This window comes from Harmonia axyridis, chromosome 1, assembly GCF_914767665.1.
Source record: "Harmonia axyridis chromosome 1, icHarAxyr1.1, whole genome shotgun sequence".
In the NCBI taxonomy this organism is placed as follows: domain Eukaryota; kingdom Metazoa; phylum Arthropoda; class Insecta; order Coleoptera; family Coccinellidae; genus Harmonia; species Harmonia axyridis.
In genome coordinates, this window is record NC_059501.1 from 84370134 (window position 1) to 84386962 (window position 16829).

The 16829-nt window shown below is 33.0% G+C and overlaps 8 protein-coding genes across 10 annotated transcripts; 3 read left to right on the forward strand and 5 right to left on the reverse strand.

Annotated features, from left to right (window-relative positions):
- Positions 1-1194: 1194 nt before the first annotated feature.
- Positions 1195-6147, reverse strand: LOC123688663 (UBX domain-containing protein 4). Its single transcript, XM_045627287.1, has 7 exons — positions 5940-6147; positions 5753-5887; positions 5527-5670; positions 4962-5464; positions 4584-4910; positions 2976-3337; positions 1195-1464 (listed from the first exon to the last, which is right to left on the reverse strand). The coding sequence occupies exons 1-7, from the start codon at positions 6025-6027 to the stop codon at positions 1332-1334; spliced, it is 1692 nt and encodes a 563-aa protein (XP_045483243.1). The 5' UTR covers positions 6028-6147; the 3' UTR covers positions 1195-1331.
- A 231-nt stretch (positions 6148-6378) lies between these two features.
- Positions 6379-7538, forward strand: LOC123688665 (proliferating cell nuclear antigen). Its single transcript, XM_045627288.1, has 2 exons — positions 6379-6769; positions 6859-7538. Exons 1-2 carry the CDS (start codon positions 6549-6551, stop codon positions 7418-7420), a joined length of 783 nt encoding a protein of 260 aa, XP_045483244.1. The 5' UTR covers positions 6379-6548; the 3' UTR covers positions 7421-7538.
- An 870-nt stretch (positions 7539-8408) lies between these two features.
- Positions 8409-8918, reverse strand: LOC123688666 (cytochrome b-c1 complex subunit 7-like). The gene has a single exon (XM_045627289.1). It carries the CDS (start codon positions 8806-8808, stop codon positions 8473-8475), a length of 336 nt encoding a protein of 111 aa, XP_045483245.1. The 5' UTR covers positions 8809-8918; the 3' UTR covers positions 8409-8472.
- A 355-nt stretch (positions 8919-9273) lies between these two features.
- On the reverse strand, positions 9274-11875 carry LOC123688667 (probable peroxisomal membrane protein PEX13). Its single transcript, XM_045627290.1, has 4 exons — positions 11515-11875; positions 11037-11283; positions 10608-10969; positions 9274-10327 (listed from the first exon to the last, which is right to left on the reverse strand). The coding sequence occupies exons 1-4, from the start codon at positions 11675-11677 to the stop codon at positions 9777-9779; spliced, it is 1323 nt and encodes a 440-aa protein (XP_045483246.1). The 5' UTR covers positions 11678-11875; the 3' UTR covers positions 9274-9776.
- Positions 11876-12001: 126 nt separating this feature from the next.
- On the reverse strand, positions 12002-12818 carry LOC123688670 (trafficking protein particle complex subunit 6b). Its single transcript, XM_045627292.1, has 3 exons — positions 12565-12818; positions 12453-12514; positions 12002-12397 (listed from the first exon to the last, which is right to left on the reverse strand). The coding sequence occupies exons 1-3, from the start codon at positions 12667-12669 to the stop codon at positions 12067-12069; spliced, it is 498 nt and encodes a 165-aa protein (XP_045483248.1). The 5' UTR covers positions 12670-12818; the 3' UTR covers positions 12002-12066.
- A 119-nt stretch (positions 12819-12937) lies between these two features.
- On the forward strand, positions 12938-13768 carry LOC123688669 (translocon-associated protein subunit delta-like). The gene is made up of 2 exons (XM_045627291.1): positions 12938-13349; positions 13431-13768. Exons 1-2 carry the CDS (start codon positions 13104-13106, stop codon positions 13689-13691), a joined length of 507 nt encoding a protein of 168 aa, XP_045483247.1. The 5' UTR covers positions 12938-13103; the 3' UTR covers positions 13692-13768.
- Positions 13769-14682: 914 nt separating this feature from the next.
- On the reverse strand, positions 14683-15411 carry LOC123688671 (cytochrome c oxidase subunit 5B, mitochondrial-like). Its single transcript, XM_045627293.1, has 2 exons — positions 15215-15411; positions 14683-15116 (listed from the first exon to the last, which is right to left on the reverse strand). The coding sequence occupies exons 1-2, from the start codon at positions 15300-15302 to the stop codon at positions 14833-14835; spliced, it is 372 nt and encodes a 123-aa protein (XP_045483249.1). The 5' UTR covers positions 15303-15411; the 3' UTR covers positions 14683-14832.
- A 214-nt stretch (positions 15412-15625) lies between these two features.
- Positions 15626-16784, forward strand: LOC123688672 (40S ribosomal protein S7-like). Of its 3 annotated transcripts, none has more exons than XM_045627295.1 (4): positions 15626-15691; positions 15916-16077; positions 16258-16590; positions 16678-16784. In XM_045627295.1, exons 2-4 carry the CDS (start codon positions 15916-15918, stop codon positions 16753-16755), a joined length of 573 nt encoding a protein of 190 aa, XP_045483251.1. In that variant the 5' UTR covers positions 15626-15691; the 3' UTR covers positions 16756-16784. The 3 variants fall into 3 exon arrangements, with proteins under 3 accessions (XP_045483251.1, XP_045483253.1, XP_045483252.1); XM_045627297.1 differs by having other exon boundaries at positions 15674-15763; XM_045627296.1 differs by having other exon boundaries at positions 15682-15716.
- Positions 16785-16829: the final 45 nt, after the last annotated feature.

Here is a 16829-nt window from a genome sequence, read left to right on the forward strand (position 1 = left end):
TTATACTTAAAGAGAATAGTCTAAGGTGTCTGTAAATTATACAGTTGCAAATTCATTAAGCATAAAAGTATTAAATCAAACTATGGGCTATATAAAAGTGTAATAAAGAATTGTTTTTTAGCTAATTCATTGATTTAGGAAATTGATTGATAATTTTGTTATCAGTAACATAAATTTGTAAAAAAATAGAGACTGTAATAAAAAATTACCTACCCAACTGAATTGTAACAAAAAATAAATATTTTGAGTTGATTTGAGTAATTTAATTTGACTTGGGTTGGAAATAGGTTATTCGATAGTAAAAAAAACATTTTCCTATTTATTAACATCTTCAACGATAAGCTAACAAGAAAACATAGAAGTGTGAAAAAGCTCTAAAAACCAAACCTATTATCATGTGATTAGAAACGAACAAGATTGGGCGAACTTATGATGACGTCAATTTGAAGTAAAAACGTTTTTGCAATTTACACTTATGTTCCTTAGCGTTTATTATCTTGTTGGAAATTTGGACATTTTCTATAATAAAATATGCTAGTTATATTGAGAGTCTGAGCAGATGCATTCTTCCTTCAAAAAGGTTATTGGAAAATAAGGAATATTTCAAATAACATCGAATTCTAACCTTCAAAGAGATCACTCTAATAAGAATGATAAGATCAAGATCATCTTTACAATGAAATAATAAGATAAGTACTTTCATCGCAATAATGTTCACACAAAAAAGATGGTGAAATCAAAGCAATTGTTTATACTTCTGGTGACGCCAAGTTGCTAAAAATTGCTTTGTGGCGGATTTTTTTCATATTACTGGGAATTGAGCCAATTAAAATCTATCAAACGACCAAATAGATCATTCAGATGTGTTTTACGATTTTATTTTAGTCAAAAATATGAAACGAAGAATCTGTGTCAAATTATGAATTCTCACTATAAGTTTGTTCTCTTAAAATGCTGAAAATTTGACATAACACCAAAAATAAGTGAGTTTGAGTGGTACAGCGCATTCAAAAGAGGCCAAGATGCTCCATTTCCATATAGTAGAATTATTGGCAAAAAATAAACCTAAAATGTGAGAGGTGTGAATAAAAAGAAATTTGTTCAACATACATATATTCAACAAAAAAAAACACAGGTTTGTGATATTGCCATTAAAATATAACTGTGGAACAAAGAATAATATAAATCACCCAATAGGTAAAAACACGTAATTTAATATTCAACTTATATAGTATACCATATTATATAAAATTGAATTTTCTCAGGACTATTTTTATATACCCTCTGCCAATCCAGTCATTCTTTTTTTTTAAAATACATTAATATTTCCGTTACATTTGTTGTGTAGAATTGCCATTCCACGTATTATTCTCGTCGTCAGTATCTGGTCTTTCCTTCAAACGATGGATATTACCCTGCTTCTTGATTTCTGTGGAATTGTTTGCTTGCCTCTTAGGTTGATTCCTACAGTAACATTTTTTTTAATAAAATTAGAAAATATCAAGAAAAACGTTTTTAAAATTAAAAATAAAAAATCTCCCAGATATTATTTGGAAAACCCCGTCCAGGTGCCAGGTTTTATTTAATATTTTCTTTACTATTAAACATAACAGTCACTAACATAAGTTTTTTGTCAATATTCAATTTTATTATTCAACATAGTTGCCTTAGAGGGCGATAAGGCGATTATAACGATCTTCCAACTTTTCGATACCATTTTTGTATTACAATTTGTCTTTCGCTTGAAAATAGGCCTCAGTTAGGCAATTCGAAGCCCAATTCATGCAATTTTGCCATTGTTTTCATTGATTTATGACACGGCGCATTGTCTTGATGAAACAGCACCTCTTTTTTCTTCAAATGGGGCCTTTTTTTGACGATTTCATCCTTTAAACGATCCAATAACGCTATTAAATAATCGCTCTTGATCGTCTGGCTTTTTTTGGAGGTAATCATTGAATATTATACCTTGCGCATCCCAGAATACTGATTCATAACCTTGCCAGCTGACTGCTGTGTTTTTCCTCGCTTTGGATTCTGTTCATTGTGTGCAGTCCACTCAGTTGACTGTCGATTGGTCAAGGGTTTGTGGCTTATCCGCATAGACCAACGACATTACATAGCCCCACAGAAAGTAGTCTAATGATGTTAAATCACAAGATCTTGGAGGCCAATTCACAGGTCCAAAAGGTGAAATTAGGCGGTCACCAAACGTGTCATCAATAAATCGATTGTGGCACGAGCTGTGTGACATGTTACGCCGTCTTGTTGGAACCACAGCTCCTGGACATCATGGTTGTTCAATTCAGGAATGAAAAAGTTAGCAATCATGGCTCTATAGCGATCACCATTGACTGTAACGTTCTGTCCATCATCGTTTTTGAAGAAATACGAACCAATGATTCCACCAGCCCATAAAGAGCACCAAACAGTCAGTTTTTCTGGATGTAACGGTGTTTCGACATACACTTGAGGATTAGCTTCACTCCAAATGCGGCAGTTTTGTTTGTTGACGTAGCCATTCAACCAAAAGTGCGCTTCATCGCTAAACAAAATAAAATGGACGTAGTGCGCAATACGTATTCCGCACAGAACCATTATTTTCGAAATGAAATTGCACTATTTGCAAGCGTTGTTCAGGCGTGAGTCTATTCATGATGAATTGCCAAACCAAACTGAAAATAAATCACTTGACAGCTGTTAAATCGGTCGCCATCTTGAACAGTAATGCCAACTTAAAGTTATATACCTCGAAAAAAAACACCCGTTACAACACTCGGACAGATTTTCTTATTAGATTTTTTGATTCTACACATTGTGAAACGTGAAAACTTTAGGGGAAATTCAACATTTTCTGTCATGAAACGATTCCAAAGCTCGCATTATCGAAAATAATGAACCAAAAATGAGCCAATCATCCACTCATATAACATGCTTGCTGAAACCTGGCCCTTCGCCCCGTATAAACAAATTACCTGTTCGAAACCTCCGCCTCTGAAGCCGACCTCTTGACGCTAGTGGCAGGTTCGTCCCTTCTAATAGACGGTGCTCCAAATATGAAACCAACCATGAAGTCGTAGATGCTGAGTAACGGACTCAATATCCACCAGAACATACTGCTCAGTAAGCCGCTTGTGCTGGTGGACGCACCGCCCTGGCCTTGGGGCAAGATCAGTATAACGGCGTTGGGTACAAGTCCCAAATCCATCAGCGTCTGGCTGTTGTCGCTTTCGTTGAACTCCCTGCGAGGGAAAGTGGTGGAAATGGTGTAATTTGTGAAGGGCAGGGTCATCTCGTTCTGGATGTACTGATGCACCCTTTGTAGGGAATCTGATATCTGGAAAGAGAATATCGTCAATTTTTTGAATAAACGAGTGTTAGAATTAGAAATTATAATTCAGTGAGTTAGAGAAAATAATGAATAATACTCGCTCAGAAGGCTCATTCTTACACTCATTCATTTAACAATTTCTAAACCTTATTGTTGAAGAGTGTAGGCATAACCTATTTAACACAAACGACATAATAAATGTCAAAAAATGACACACAGTGTTGCCATTAAAATCATTTTTACAAATTGTTTTGTTCCTATTGGAAAACCCTTTATATACAGGGTGATTCACCGGGATGGCCTATTAGACGTTTATGGAAAACTAATCATAATTTTGAGCTGAAAACTTTCATATTGGGGTTTGAGACAATGATCTTTCTCCCTAAAATGTTTTCAGATCTCTAAAACTTCCGGTTATACCGGAAACAGACTACTACTTCCTTATTTCAAATGGCACACCCAGTATATTATTGCATCATTAGATAGCTTTTTTTATGACAATTTCGGCAATATACCATACCTTGAGTAAAAATTCAACGGTTCATGAGTTATTGGGATTCTTATGAAAAAAAAGGTGGCGATGAGGACTCACATATTTTTTACCGCAGAAAGAGCTTTTTTCAAGAAATTTTTTTTTCTTTTTCGATTCCGCAAATACGTAGTATTATAAAACTGTTTTCGGCTTGGACCAAAAATGTACAGGGTGTTTATAAGAGGATAATGAACTTGGACAACTCAAATTCATCAAAACTCAAGATTTTCAAATTAGAACCTATATTTTTTATCATTTCAGTCGTTTCCGCAAACATTCTTATAATACAGAGTATTTGCGGAATCGAAAAGAAAAAAAAAATTTTTGGATAAACCTCTTTCTGCGGTAATATTAAAAAAAATGCGAGTCCTCATTACCACCATTTTTTTCATAAGAATCCCAATAACTCATGAACCGTTGAGTTTTTCCCAAGGTATGGCATATTGCCAAAATTACCATCAAAAAAGCTATCTAATGATGCAATAATATACCGGGTGTGCCATTTGAAATAAGGAAGTAGAAGTCTGTTTCCGGTATAACTGGGAGTTGTAGAGATCTGAAAATATTTTAGGGAGAAAGATCATTGTCTCAAACCCCAATATGCAAATTTTCAGCTCAAAATTATGATTAGTTTTCCATAAACGTCTAATAGGCCATCCCGGTGAATCACCCTGTATTATAAATTATTTCTTATTCTCAAAAGAACACCTTAGTACTTACCTCAAATTCATGTGTGTGTAGATTTCCTTCTGGTAGCCTAAACTGCAGTCTTGTCGAGTTGCCCCTAGGTGTCACACGACTTGCTTGAGCAGTCGCTTGTGGTATGGATGGTGCACTAGCCGACCCCTGCTTAGAGAATCTCGCAGCTCTTTCAGCCTTATCCTGAGCTATCTGGGCCAATACTCGATCTCTTGCAGCTTGGTTTTCCCTCTTTTCCCTGTCTCTCTCTTCCTTCAACTGCTTGAGTTCTTCGTCCTGTTGCCATCTCTTCATCTGTTGCACATTTTGTCCAGTCTTGCGGCGTTCTAACTCCTTCAGTCTTACAGCCTGAAATATGCATAATCAAGATTTCCAATTTTCATTCATGAGAATATCTACCTCTTCCTCTTCCTTTCTCTTCAACTCCTTCCTCTGTTCTATCAGTTCTTTGGCGTGTTGAACCTTTTCTTCGGGACTTAGCTCCTTAGATGACGAAGAAGGTTCAGAATTTGCTTCCACAGTTGCAGAAGAAGATTTAGTATCTACCTTCACAGTTGCAACATAAGGTTCAGAATCTGTCTTAGCAGTTACGATAGAAGGTTCAGGATCTGCCTTCCCACTTGCAATAGAAGGTTCAGAATCCGCCTTCACAGTTGCAATAGAAGGTTCAGGATCTGCCTTCACAGTTGCAATAGAAGGTTCAGAGTCCGCCTTCATATTAGCAATAGAAGGTTCAGAATCTACCTTAACAGATGCAATAGGAGGTTCAGAATCTGCTTTCACAGTTGCAGAAGAAGGTTTAGGTTCTGCATTTACATTTGCAGTACTTGTAGTTGGGGAATTAGAGTTCTTATTACTTTCCTCAGTTTTCTTTTCTTTATCAAGAAGAATTTTTGCAGCAACTTAAAAAATAGATAAAAAATCACTTTTTAGATATCACTTTAAATGCAACTAGAACACTTACGTGCTTTTGTAATCAACACATTCTTTTCAACTACATCACTTATGGTCCTAATGAATTCCTCTACATCTATATTTTTTGAAATACTTGTTATGGTTTTCCCATCTTTAGTAATAAAGAAAACAGAAGGAATGGATTCCTGTGGATCTATGATGTATGTTAAGGAAAAAAAATTTAAAAATATGTAAAATATCTATCAACACGTGAACCTAAATATTTAAAAGGATACATAAAGCACTAAACTGTTTATGGGTAACAGAATTTTCCTCCACTTTGATGGCAACAAACTGATCTGTCTTCAATATTTTTAATACCTCTTCATTATTAAATATCTGTTCATAATGAGCCGATAACTCATTTGTACCTAAAATCATTTCAAGATTATTTTGAAATTACGTGTTATTTTTTCTCCTTACCTGCTACATAAACAATAAAAACAGCCTTTTGTCTCTTCGTTTTATCAATAGCTTTTATTATTTCACCCTCATACCAAAGACTAGCCATCGTTCAATTTTCAAAATTTCCTTTGTTTTCAATTTTTAAATGGAAATGAAGATTAATAATGTATAAGTGACGCGAACTTGATGATGATATTACGAAAATTTTTTCAACCTTTGACAGATATCGACACAGAATACACAATAGAATGTCACGTGGTGTCCGTGGTATGAAAAAACAAGTTGTTTTTTAAATAATTCTGTATCGAATAAAAGTAATTAAAAATTTATGGATACAATAGGTTTCCATTTAGTTACTTCATGAATGAATATTTCATTCCCCAAAGGAGGTTTGATTCAAAATTATCAATTTTATTAATTAACTACAGTAGATCAAATCGACATAATAGGTTAGTGGTTTAATCAATCTAATTCCCGCGAAGATTTCCCTCGCGAATTAAAAACATATCCAATAAGAAACAAGAATTTAACATTTCAGAAGTAAACGTTCGTTTCAGTAGCTTCGGTCGTTTTAGAAGTGATAGTACGTTTATTTATTGAAATAAATTAGAAATACTCAAATTAAACATGTTTGAAGCAAGACTAGTAAGCTGCTCTATTTTCAAAAAGGTAATGGAAGCAATTAAGGAGCTTCTTAATGAAGCTTCCTTTGATTGTTCAGATTCCGGAATTCAACTACAAGCTATGGATACTTCCCATGTGTCCCTAGTTTCCCTAATGTTGAAATCAGACGGTTTTGACAAATATAGATGCGATAGGAATATTACCATGGGTATGAATTTGGGAAGGTAATAAACTCTTACACATAAACATCGTCTTATTACATTTTGAGACATAATTTTATGACGATAGGTTTATAACTTCGTTTTGTTTACAGCTTATCGAAGATTTTCAAATGCTCCAACAATGACGATACAGTCACTATCAAGGCTCAAGATGATGCAGATACAGTTACCTTCATGTTCGAATCTAAGAAGCAAGAAAAAATTTCAGATTACGAGATGAAACTTATGAACCTGGATCAAGAACATTTAGGCATTCCAGAAACAGACTTTTCCTGCGTTATCAAGATGCCTTCTGCTGAGTTTGCCAGAATATGTAGGGATCTCTCTCAGTTCGGAGAATCTTTGGTTATATCTTGCACTAAAGAAGGAGTCCGATTCTCTACAAATGGAGATATTGGAAGCGCGAATATTAAAATTGCCCAGACCAACAATTTCGAAAAAGAAGAAGAATCTGTAACGATAGATCTGCAAAATCCAGTTACTCTCACTTTTGCTTGTCAGTATTTGAACCATTTCACCAAAGCAACTCCACTTACCAACCAAGTTGTACTTTCCATGTCTGATAATGTTCCCCTTGTTGTAGAATATGTGATTCCAGATTTGGGTCACATCAGGTATTATCTAGCACCAAAGATTGAGGAGGACGAAAACTAATAGTATCAAAGTGCCCCAGTATATAAGTTATTTTTTTTTTCATGAATATTCATGTGAATAACTTCTTTTATTTTTACACCTGTTAATATTTGTTAAATTAAACTCTCTTAATGCTAAATGATGTTTTAATGGTAATTTTATGCTGTACACAGAAGAAAAAATTGAACAGTTATTTATTGAAGTAGTGTAAAAAATTCTAAACTGAATTATTGTAACATCAAGGCAAGATTTGTTTTTCAAATAAATTATTGATGATTTGAATGGGCTTGGCCTTACAAATATAGAAAGTACTGAAAATTTTATAAACTAAAATTTAGTATTGTTTTTGTCATCTACAAGTTATTAAAAGAAAATAAATCCAATATTCTTATATGAGATTTTGATCACTTCCAATCAATTGAAAATATTTCTGATTGAAACATTGAACTTGTTTCAAATTCATCATTAAACAATGAAGATTGTATTTATATTCAGGTGCAAAAAAAAATTATAAAAACTAAAAAAGGGCTATAAAATATAGAAAAGGAGAAAACATTTTAGGATGTTATGCAAAATGTGTATTATTTCAACACTAATTATTTTGGAATAACAGTTCTCTTCTTTCATATTTTCGAACCTATTTTTATTCCTTAGTTATTTTTCACTTATATCATCGAAGTATGAGGGAGAAAGCAATTTTAAGTTTTTACCATAGGGTATACTTAATTTATGGTTATATATTCTGTTTTATAAATTCTCTATAATTGTATGTTTGCAGCTATTTTCATTATAGTTTCTATTTCAGTTTCAAACACCTTGAATTACATTTTTTGGTTGTGGTTGAACTGAAAGATCTAAAAACATTATGTATAGATAATATCTTATACCAATAGATTGTATAATGAACCACCACGACAAAAACAGTTCAAAGTTTAAAAATGTTTCCCCTCAAGATTCATTTTGAAATACTCTATAAAATTGTTGGAGTAGGAAAAAATAAATCGACTAGTAGCTATAGAATACTTTAATCCAAGCTCTAATTTATATACAATTACTACCTAATATATTTTGGTTTAGTACTTCTTGTTCCATTCTTCCATTTCTTCCCATTCTTTGCGGACTTGTTTAACTAATGGAGTAAGGTATAACTTGTCATCTTCGTACTTTGCCCATTGGTCTTTGGGCAGAATATTCTTCTGAAGAGACAATTGTGCAGCTCTAATCAAACGATAATTCCTCTCATCAATGATTTTTGGATCTAATCTTTTGAGGGCTTCCCCCACATCAGCTCTCGAATCATCGAGCAGATCATCCCTCAACAAACCATATTTATTGAATCCAGACATGTTGTACACGAATTTTTGCCATGCTTTACTAACAAAACGTTTTTGCATGTGCATTACAGACATCTTGGTAGTATTTTTTAATTAAATATTTTCTCTTTACGTAATACAAATAGTAGTTGTCTTATTAGTTATTTGGAAATGTCACCTAACCACAGATTTGTCTTTGCTGTCTTTTCATGAAGTAATTGACAGATGACAGTTAATGTCGTAATTGAAAAAGACAATGTTCCATTAAAAATACAATCGGTATGGTGAAAAATTGAATTAAATCAGCAAAATTATTGTATTTTTTCAGGTGATCTTTGAAATTCTATTAATTCATGTAAAATTAAAGAAAAGTATTAAATTCTGTGATTAAAATTCATAGAAAGTGAGGCTGAGAATTTTTATTTTTAGTTGTTGAAAATAAATGTTCGTGAAATTTTCAAATTTAATTTATATCTTTTCATGTTAGTTGCGTTATTCAAAACCAAACTATCGCCATCTAATTGCAGAATTTGTTTCTATTTCAACCTTGAGTAATACATATTATGATCAACAATTCAGTTTATTCAAAAAGATTATAAATGCTAAGACATGTTCAGGTGTATTGTAACATATAACCACAGTAATAATAGCTACCCTAAGTGCATCGAGTTTTTAGGTCAACCCTCTGCAACAGTCAATTTCCATTAATTCTCTTAAGAAAAATATTAAAAAGTCCAATAATCGCTCTCACCATCCAACACAATAAGATTAAGGATTTTTAATAGCTCAAACAGAATTTTTCCTTCATCAAATAATATAACAGTGTAAGTGAAATCCTTTTTAAATACAACGTTTGAATTTTCAATTTTCAGATCTTTCTTCTTCAACTGGTTGGACATATTGATAACCCTAATCAAAATGTATAAAATCAATATAGTGAAGATTATTTATAAGCCTCTATAACAGCAAGATTTATGAGGCAAAATAATAATAAAAAAAGATGTTCCACTTTTTCTTATCTTACAACCCAGTAAATAAAATTTCGTCAGTTAAACCCATAAATGCTATACATCTTTCCCACTACCAGCATCACAATCACTATTTTTTTCATTATTCGGATTCAAGTTCTTCAGACTACTCTTCAACTGTTTGGTTGCACTATCTCCCTCGTTCCTCAGGTAATCCAAATCGATATTCTCAAATATTTGATTCTCTCCAAAACTGACCCGTTTTGTATGCGTTTTGCCCTTGGGTTTGGACACAGCATCATCCGATTCAACAGGTTCCGATTCCAGGAACCAATTGGCGTTCTCAACGTTTGTCGAGATGGGATCGCCTTGATTCAAAATGCCACTAGCCACAGAGACGGGGTCCGGTCTTCTGTTGGATTTATTCAGCAGGAGGTAATTCAGGGGTACCAAGCCGCTCTTGCCATTGCTCAAGGCGTAGGCCCAACCAGTATTTCTGAGCTTCATAGATTCTTGAATGTACAAAGGGGCTATAAGTACGTCGTCGTTCGTAGAAATCGACATCTCTGATGAGTTGCTTCCTACAAAGTCGAAAGCCGCTTTGGCAGGCACACCTGGAGATTTCCAACTAGAAATATCTGATTTATCTGAAATTATTTCATTTAGGTTAGGACCAGAATAGTCACCCGAAGGTTTATCTCAATCTTCGCTGTTATTTTCATCAATCAACTGAAATTTTAATGAATTTTTTTTTGAAGGATTGAATCGGTTAGGTTGATTTATGAATGAAAGTCATGACTCCAAAATTGAAGAATAAGCCATTTTCTTGATCAAATGATTAGTTTTTATCTACTTGAAAAATAAAAAGATAATTTCCAAATGATCTAGACACTTGAAAAAAATAAATTAAGAAAAGTTTATCCTTACCTTCATATTTTGGTAAAAACTTGCTGATAATATAAGGTGCAGATGCCAAAACGCCCAAAAAGGCAATGGTAGGCAAGCTAGATTGTGATGAAGCTTCAGGACCTCTAGGAATTCCACAAGATGATCCTTGGGCCGCCTGATGCCAAGCAGCAGAAGTGGAACTTCTGGGCTTTCGACCCAAAATTTCCAAAAATTTTCTGTAAAGCCAACTTAGGAATCTGAAAACACTTACAGAATACCAAATCTGACTGAAGGTTGTCCTCAACCTTCCAAAGTTCTCTGCTACGCTCAGAACTGCCCTAAAGGAACTTGTCATGGCAAAAAATGTATTGTCCAACATCATTGCTATACTCCCAAAAGCTCTGAAAATCAGACATTTTCATTTCAGATTAGACAAAGCTACATTTTAAATATTCTCTATTCAATTACCTCACAATGCTTTCCACATTAGAGAATGTTTTTCTTGAACTCTCCTCGGCATATTGAATGAAACGCCTTTCAGCATCATCATTTATACCACCATATATACCAGGGACACCATACATGCCCATACTATTATAACTGCCATAAGAGTTATACATCGAAGGCATTCCATATGACCCATACGAGCTAGGCCCACCGTAACTGCTTAAGCTTCCAAATCCACCATAACTTCCATATGTAGATCCCCCATAACCTTGAATAAAGCAATTTTCAACCCTCTTGATAATAAAGTGAAGTTTTCATTTTTTAAAAACAGATACTTCTCAAATGACCCGTCTCTGAGATTAGTTACAAAAAAATTAGCGTTATTCATCATTAAAATGATTTTAAAGCAGAGGTAACAAATTTTAACACTATCACTTTTCACAATCATAAAATTCCGATAAATGTCATCAATAAAAAGTTGACCTTTAGAACCTCTCACCAGAATAAGGCATTATACTAGCTGGCCTATATTGGTTGACCGGCCGTGGGGGTAATTGGGGTATTGATCTTGCATTTGTTTGAGAAGGCAACCCATTTCTACCACCCTGTCTTAGGGTTGAAGTATTTTGTAAAACATTTTCCCAGGATCTATTAGACGTCATCTTTATAGTATTTCACAACATTCTTGATAAACAAAGACAAGGATTGAATACAATAATTGTTTGAGAACTTTGTATTTACAAAGTTTATATTTTTCAAACTTTTTTGCCCATTATTGAGGGTTTGCAGAACTTATCGTTCTTGGTTCTTACAATTTGATCACTATCATATGTTTTGTTGTGATGTGTCAATATTCTGTCAAACTAACGGGAATGTCATAGAATAACATAGGAAAACAATTATTTTCGTATGAAAACTGAAAAGAATGTTAGATTTGAATGGGTTCTGGAAATGTAAAGGCATTTAAAAATAAAATGAGAGCGAACTTATGTACATAAATTATTTTACCAATTATTATTAACAATTTTAATATCACATGTATTTAATATCATCAGCAAGGTCTTTGGACTTGAATGTGAAATTTACAAGATGGCATAGTTTGAATTTCTGCAGTTACGATACTTTCAATTCCTAAATTTGCCAAACAGCCCCTCAACACTCCACAGGTAAAGGTGACATATCTGGGTGCTAAATCTAAATACTGTTTGCCATTGGATAACTTGGTTAAAAAACGAAATGCATTATCTTGTAAAACATACACCCCTAAATGATTTGTTCTCAAATTATCTATTTGTTTTTTGTAAATAGCTGACCAAAAATCGGTGCAAATGAACTTCATTGTATCTAATTCATCCTTAAACCTAGGCATTTCCCTAGTAAGCCTGCAATCAAAAAAAGGTATAGTTAAAGTAACAATTTGCATGAGTAGGTTTGTACCTTTCTATCATGCGATAACCAGTGAAAAAACCAATATATTCCAACTTTGATAAATCTTCATCCTGAAAATTATAAGGGAAATGAAAATGTCTCATTTTACTTTTCTCAATACCTTTGCATCAGCTTTTATCGAATTTTCCGATGCTTTTCCATCAGATTGTACAACATAATCAACTACAGCGGAATGTAATAAGTCAAAAATCGTCTCTTCAGTCATGATCTGGAATGATCGAAAACTTAATTCCTATCGAAATTATTGTAACTTGTATAGTTTGTTTACAGCTAGTTTGTTTTTTGACAGGTGGGATTACAATTCACAAAATAAAGGTTATTTTTAAATCCACAGAATTGTAGTGATCCATGGAAATGCTTTTACAATTTTCAGATTTCCTCAATTAAGAAAAAAGTACTTCAATGCTTTTTAAGTCTTATATAGATTAATTCAAATAAGGAATAAATTAATTTTCTTGTTATGATATTACACGTTGAAAGTACTACGTGCAACGTCATAATAATCATTGTTCCACGTGGAACATAACTGGCGTTTTTGATAGGTCTTGATTTTGATTTGGAATAAGCATCATAATCAAATATACCACGATATACTATACCAGCATATTGCAAAATTTCAGTTAAAATTTATAGGAAACAATGTTTAAGTCTCTAGGTTTCGCCATTTTTCTTGCTACTTTTAGCGTAGCAATTAGTGAAACTTGTAAAAATCCAGTAATTACTTCAAGTTCATTCACAACAGAAGATTCTACCTATTTAACAAATATTGCATATATTGGTGTTTTTGAGGTGAAGTGTGATGCTGGTGGTATTTTGAAAAACCTCTACGCTGAAGTTAATGGAAATGTTGCTCCAATATCGACTGTAGACAAAAATAAATTCCAGGTATACATCTCAAAAAATATTTTTTTTTTGTAAATATGCATATCAGAAAATGTACCATTTCTTACTTGTATTATTCTGCAGGTGAGCTGGACTGAAGAAATTAAAAAAGCATCTTCCGGAGATAAACTTGTCCGAATTTATTTGGAAGATGATGTGGCTGCTTTGAAGAAAGCTCAAAGATTAGGGGAAGATATTAGCTCTGTACCAACCTTAGGTTCAATTGTTGTGAACCATCCAGGAGCTTACAGTGGTCCTCTTGTCAATGGAGAATTTTTAGCTTTAGTATTGGCTTCAGTAACTGCCTACTATGCAATTTTATCGAAATTCCAGATGTCTTCATAATTGTTACATTTTTCCTATTTGGAAATCAATGAGATGTACTAGAATAATTGTTGATTAAATTATTTTTTCTAATTTTCCTTTAAGTGTTTGGTCTGAGCTATTTTATAACTTCTATAATTATCTATATCGGAGGTTCAAATATGACAGTTATTTTGGGAATGTAGATTACATTTAACTTTGTCATAAAGTTTACTAGAAACCCTGCTCTTACACCCAATGAACTATAATAAAGTTTTAGTCTATCAGAACATCTGGGGATTTTAGTTCAGAACTTCATGTAACATTACGTTTGTCTATAAACAGTGCCCCTAGAGTCTGACTAAAGGGGTAGATAATACTAATATATATAAATGCAAATTTGACAACATGGGTTCTAACAATTTTCATTTCTGTCATATGAGGTGTTAGTTTTGAAAAACTTTTGAGAAAATATAAGTGAAGGCTAATTGCTTGTTTCAGAAGCACTGGTGGTCATCTTAGAAATGTAATTTGCTTTCTGTTTCAATTTCCTCAATTTTTCTAAAAAAATTCGTTAATTTCCAAGTATCCTTTTTTTCATGAGAAATTATATCTTAAAATATTAATGTTAATTTTTTCGAAATTGACGAGGTTTGCTGCTTTCAAGTAGGAGTACCAGTTTTGTAAATTCTTCAATTTTATCAAAGATTTTGCAAAAATATCAGTGGTGTTCAAGAATGGGGACGTCATAATATCATATAATTTTTCTATCTATGGCACCAAAAATCTTAATGACATTAATAGTAGGTCATCTTGAGTACCGTTCAAATATTCAAATTTGATTGTATCAAGTTATTTTTTTCAATTATGACCCATATTTGCAGGATATTTGTTATTTCCATTAGTACAAACTACTGCATCAGTTTGTAACATCTACTCTGAGAAACACTATAATTTCCAATAATTTGAATAGTAAAAGAATTTAAAGTGGAATTAAGTATTTTCAGACATATAAAGTATGAAAACATTAATATCTTGTGTGAAGAAGACTATTCAGGATTTATTCGGTACTCAATGATACTTCCAAAAACAGGATTTAATACAACATTGAACAACTGGATGTTGGAACAAAATTGGTAATTAAATTATGATCTATAAAGTCTATTTAATAATTGGACACTATTTATACAGGTGCCTTGTGAACAAGAGTGTACCAGTGTCCGCATTCGCACCTCTTAGGTTGACCTTTGTATAACCACATCCAGTTAACGTACGCTGCTTCTTCCTCGCAAATGCATCCAACAATCCTTGCATCGAAGGCAGAGGGAATTTCAGTTGGACGTTCTCTGGTACCTGGGCCTTGTTTAATAACACGAAGATCGAAGGGGTTAGGATTTCCTGCAGCTTTAGCTAATAATTCACGTTTCTCCAAACCAGTGGCATGTTCAAGAGGGTCTCCCAAAGTTACTAAATATGAAAAATATAAGGAGATTAAAATCTTTTATTCTCATTTGCCCGACTGATTTCTGAAAATTACGTAATTTTGCGATGGTTAACTGGCTCACCTTTATTTGAGGCGTAGGCTCTGAAAATTGTATTTGAAACATTACGTCTTACAGCGTTCACTGCCAGTCTGCCACACAACGAGGCCATTTTTTTGTTATTTTTGAAATTTTCCAATGAAAATTTTACTGCAATGTGAAATTAGCAATAAGCTTTCAATTATTTTTCATCGACTTCTTAGTTCTGCTATTTTCCGTCAATATTCACCATAGATATTGAATTTCTTTTTTGGGAACATGAAATTAGCAGAATTATGTCTGAAATAATTTAATTTTCAATTATTTTAAATTCCTGAAATTAATTTGTTTCGAAAAATTTTTATCAAAATCAAGTGTAATATATTAAAGAATATTTCATTAAAATCTGATGTTAAATATAATAAAACTGAGGCCAAAATTTTTAAAGGTTAAGATGACGTTTATAATATTCATTGTCAATAACCTGTATTCTGTCGAGGATTCCTTCTCTTTGATGTCACGGTAAGTTGTGTGAAGTTAACTTACGGTAATTTCTTATTTCAGTTTGTATTTTTGCAAAATACTTAATGTAATGTAAGTCGGATCTAATATTATTAATATGTCTCAAATTAATTCATTCGGATGATTTCTAGAGTTTGTAAAAAATTCAGATTAAGTTGTTGTTATTGTATAGTGGTTATGTTACATCTGAAGCTGTAGTTTGTTAATAATTTTTTCTATTGCAGATGGCTAATAAAATAATTAAAGCTGGAGGTGCTGAACCCGATCAGTTTGAGTCCCAAGTGGCTCAAGCTTTATTGGAATTGGAACAGAGCTCTGATTTGAAAGCTCAACTCAGGGAGCTCCACATTACTAAGGCTAAGGAAATAGATTGCAACAATAAAAAGGTCAGTTATGAATATGTTTGAAGACTTGCTGTTTGAATAGTTGAATTTCCACATGATGTTTTTACTTAGGACACCCATGAAGTTCCATGAATTGAAATTTTTTCTCTGATATTTCAAATTTAAAGTACAAAACTAGTTACTTCTTATGAATTTATATTGATAAGACTTTTTAATTTTCAGTCAATCATCATCTATGTGCCCATGCCCAAACTCAAACAGTTCCAAAAATTGCAATCAGACTTGGTTAGGGAACTTGAGAAGAAATTCAGTGGTAGGCATGTAGTTTTTGTTGGTGAACGCAAGATTTTGAATAAGCCCACACGTAAAACTAGGACTAGGAGCAAGCAGAAGCGCCCAAGATCTCGCACATTGACTGCTGTGTATGATGCTATTTTGGATGACTTAGTTTATCCAGCTGAAATTATCGGCAAGAGGATACGAGTGAAGTTGGATGGTTCTCAGCTTATTAAAGTTCATTTAGATAAGAATCAACAAACCAACATAGAACACAAAGTGAGTAGATTTAACATTTGATAAGAATTTATCGTTGAATTCAAATTTTATTAAGGGTGGTTTCATAATTTTTCTTTTTTTTTATAGGTTGATACTTTCTCCTCCATCTACAAGAAGTTGACCGGAAGACAAGTTATCTTCCAATTCCCAGAGGCATATTTGTAAAATATGTAATAAACAATTTCAAAAATAAATTTTAGTCATTTTTTTACCATTTTCATCTTGTACCTTTTATTCCG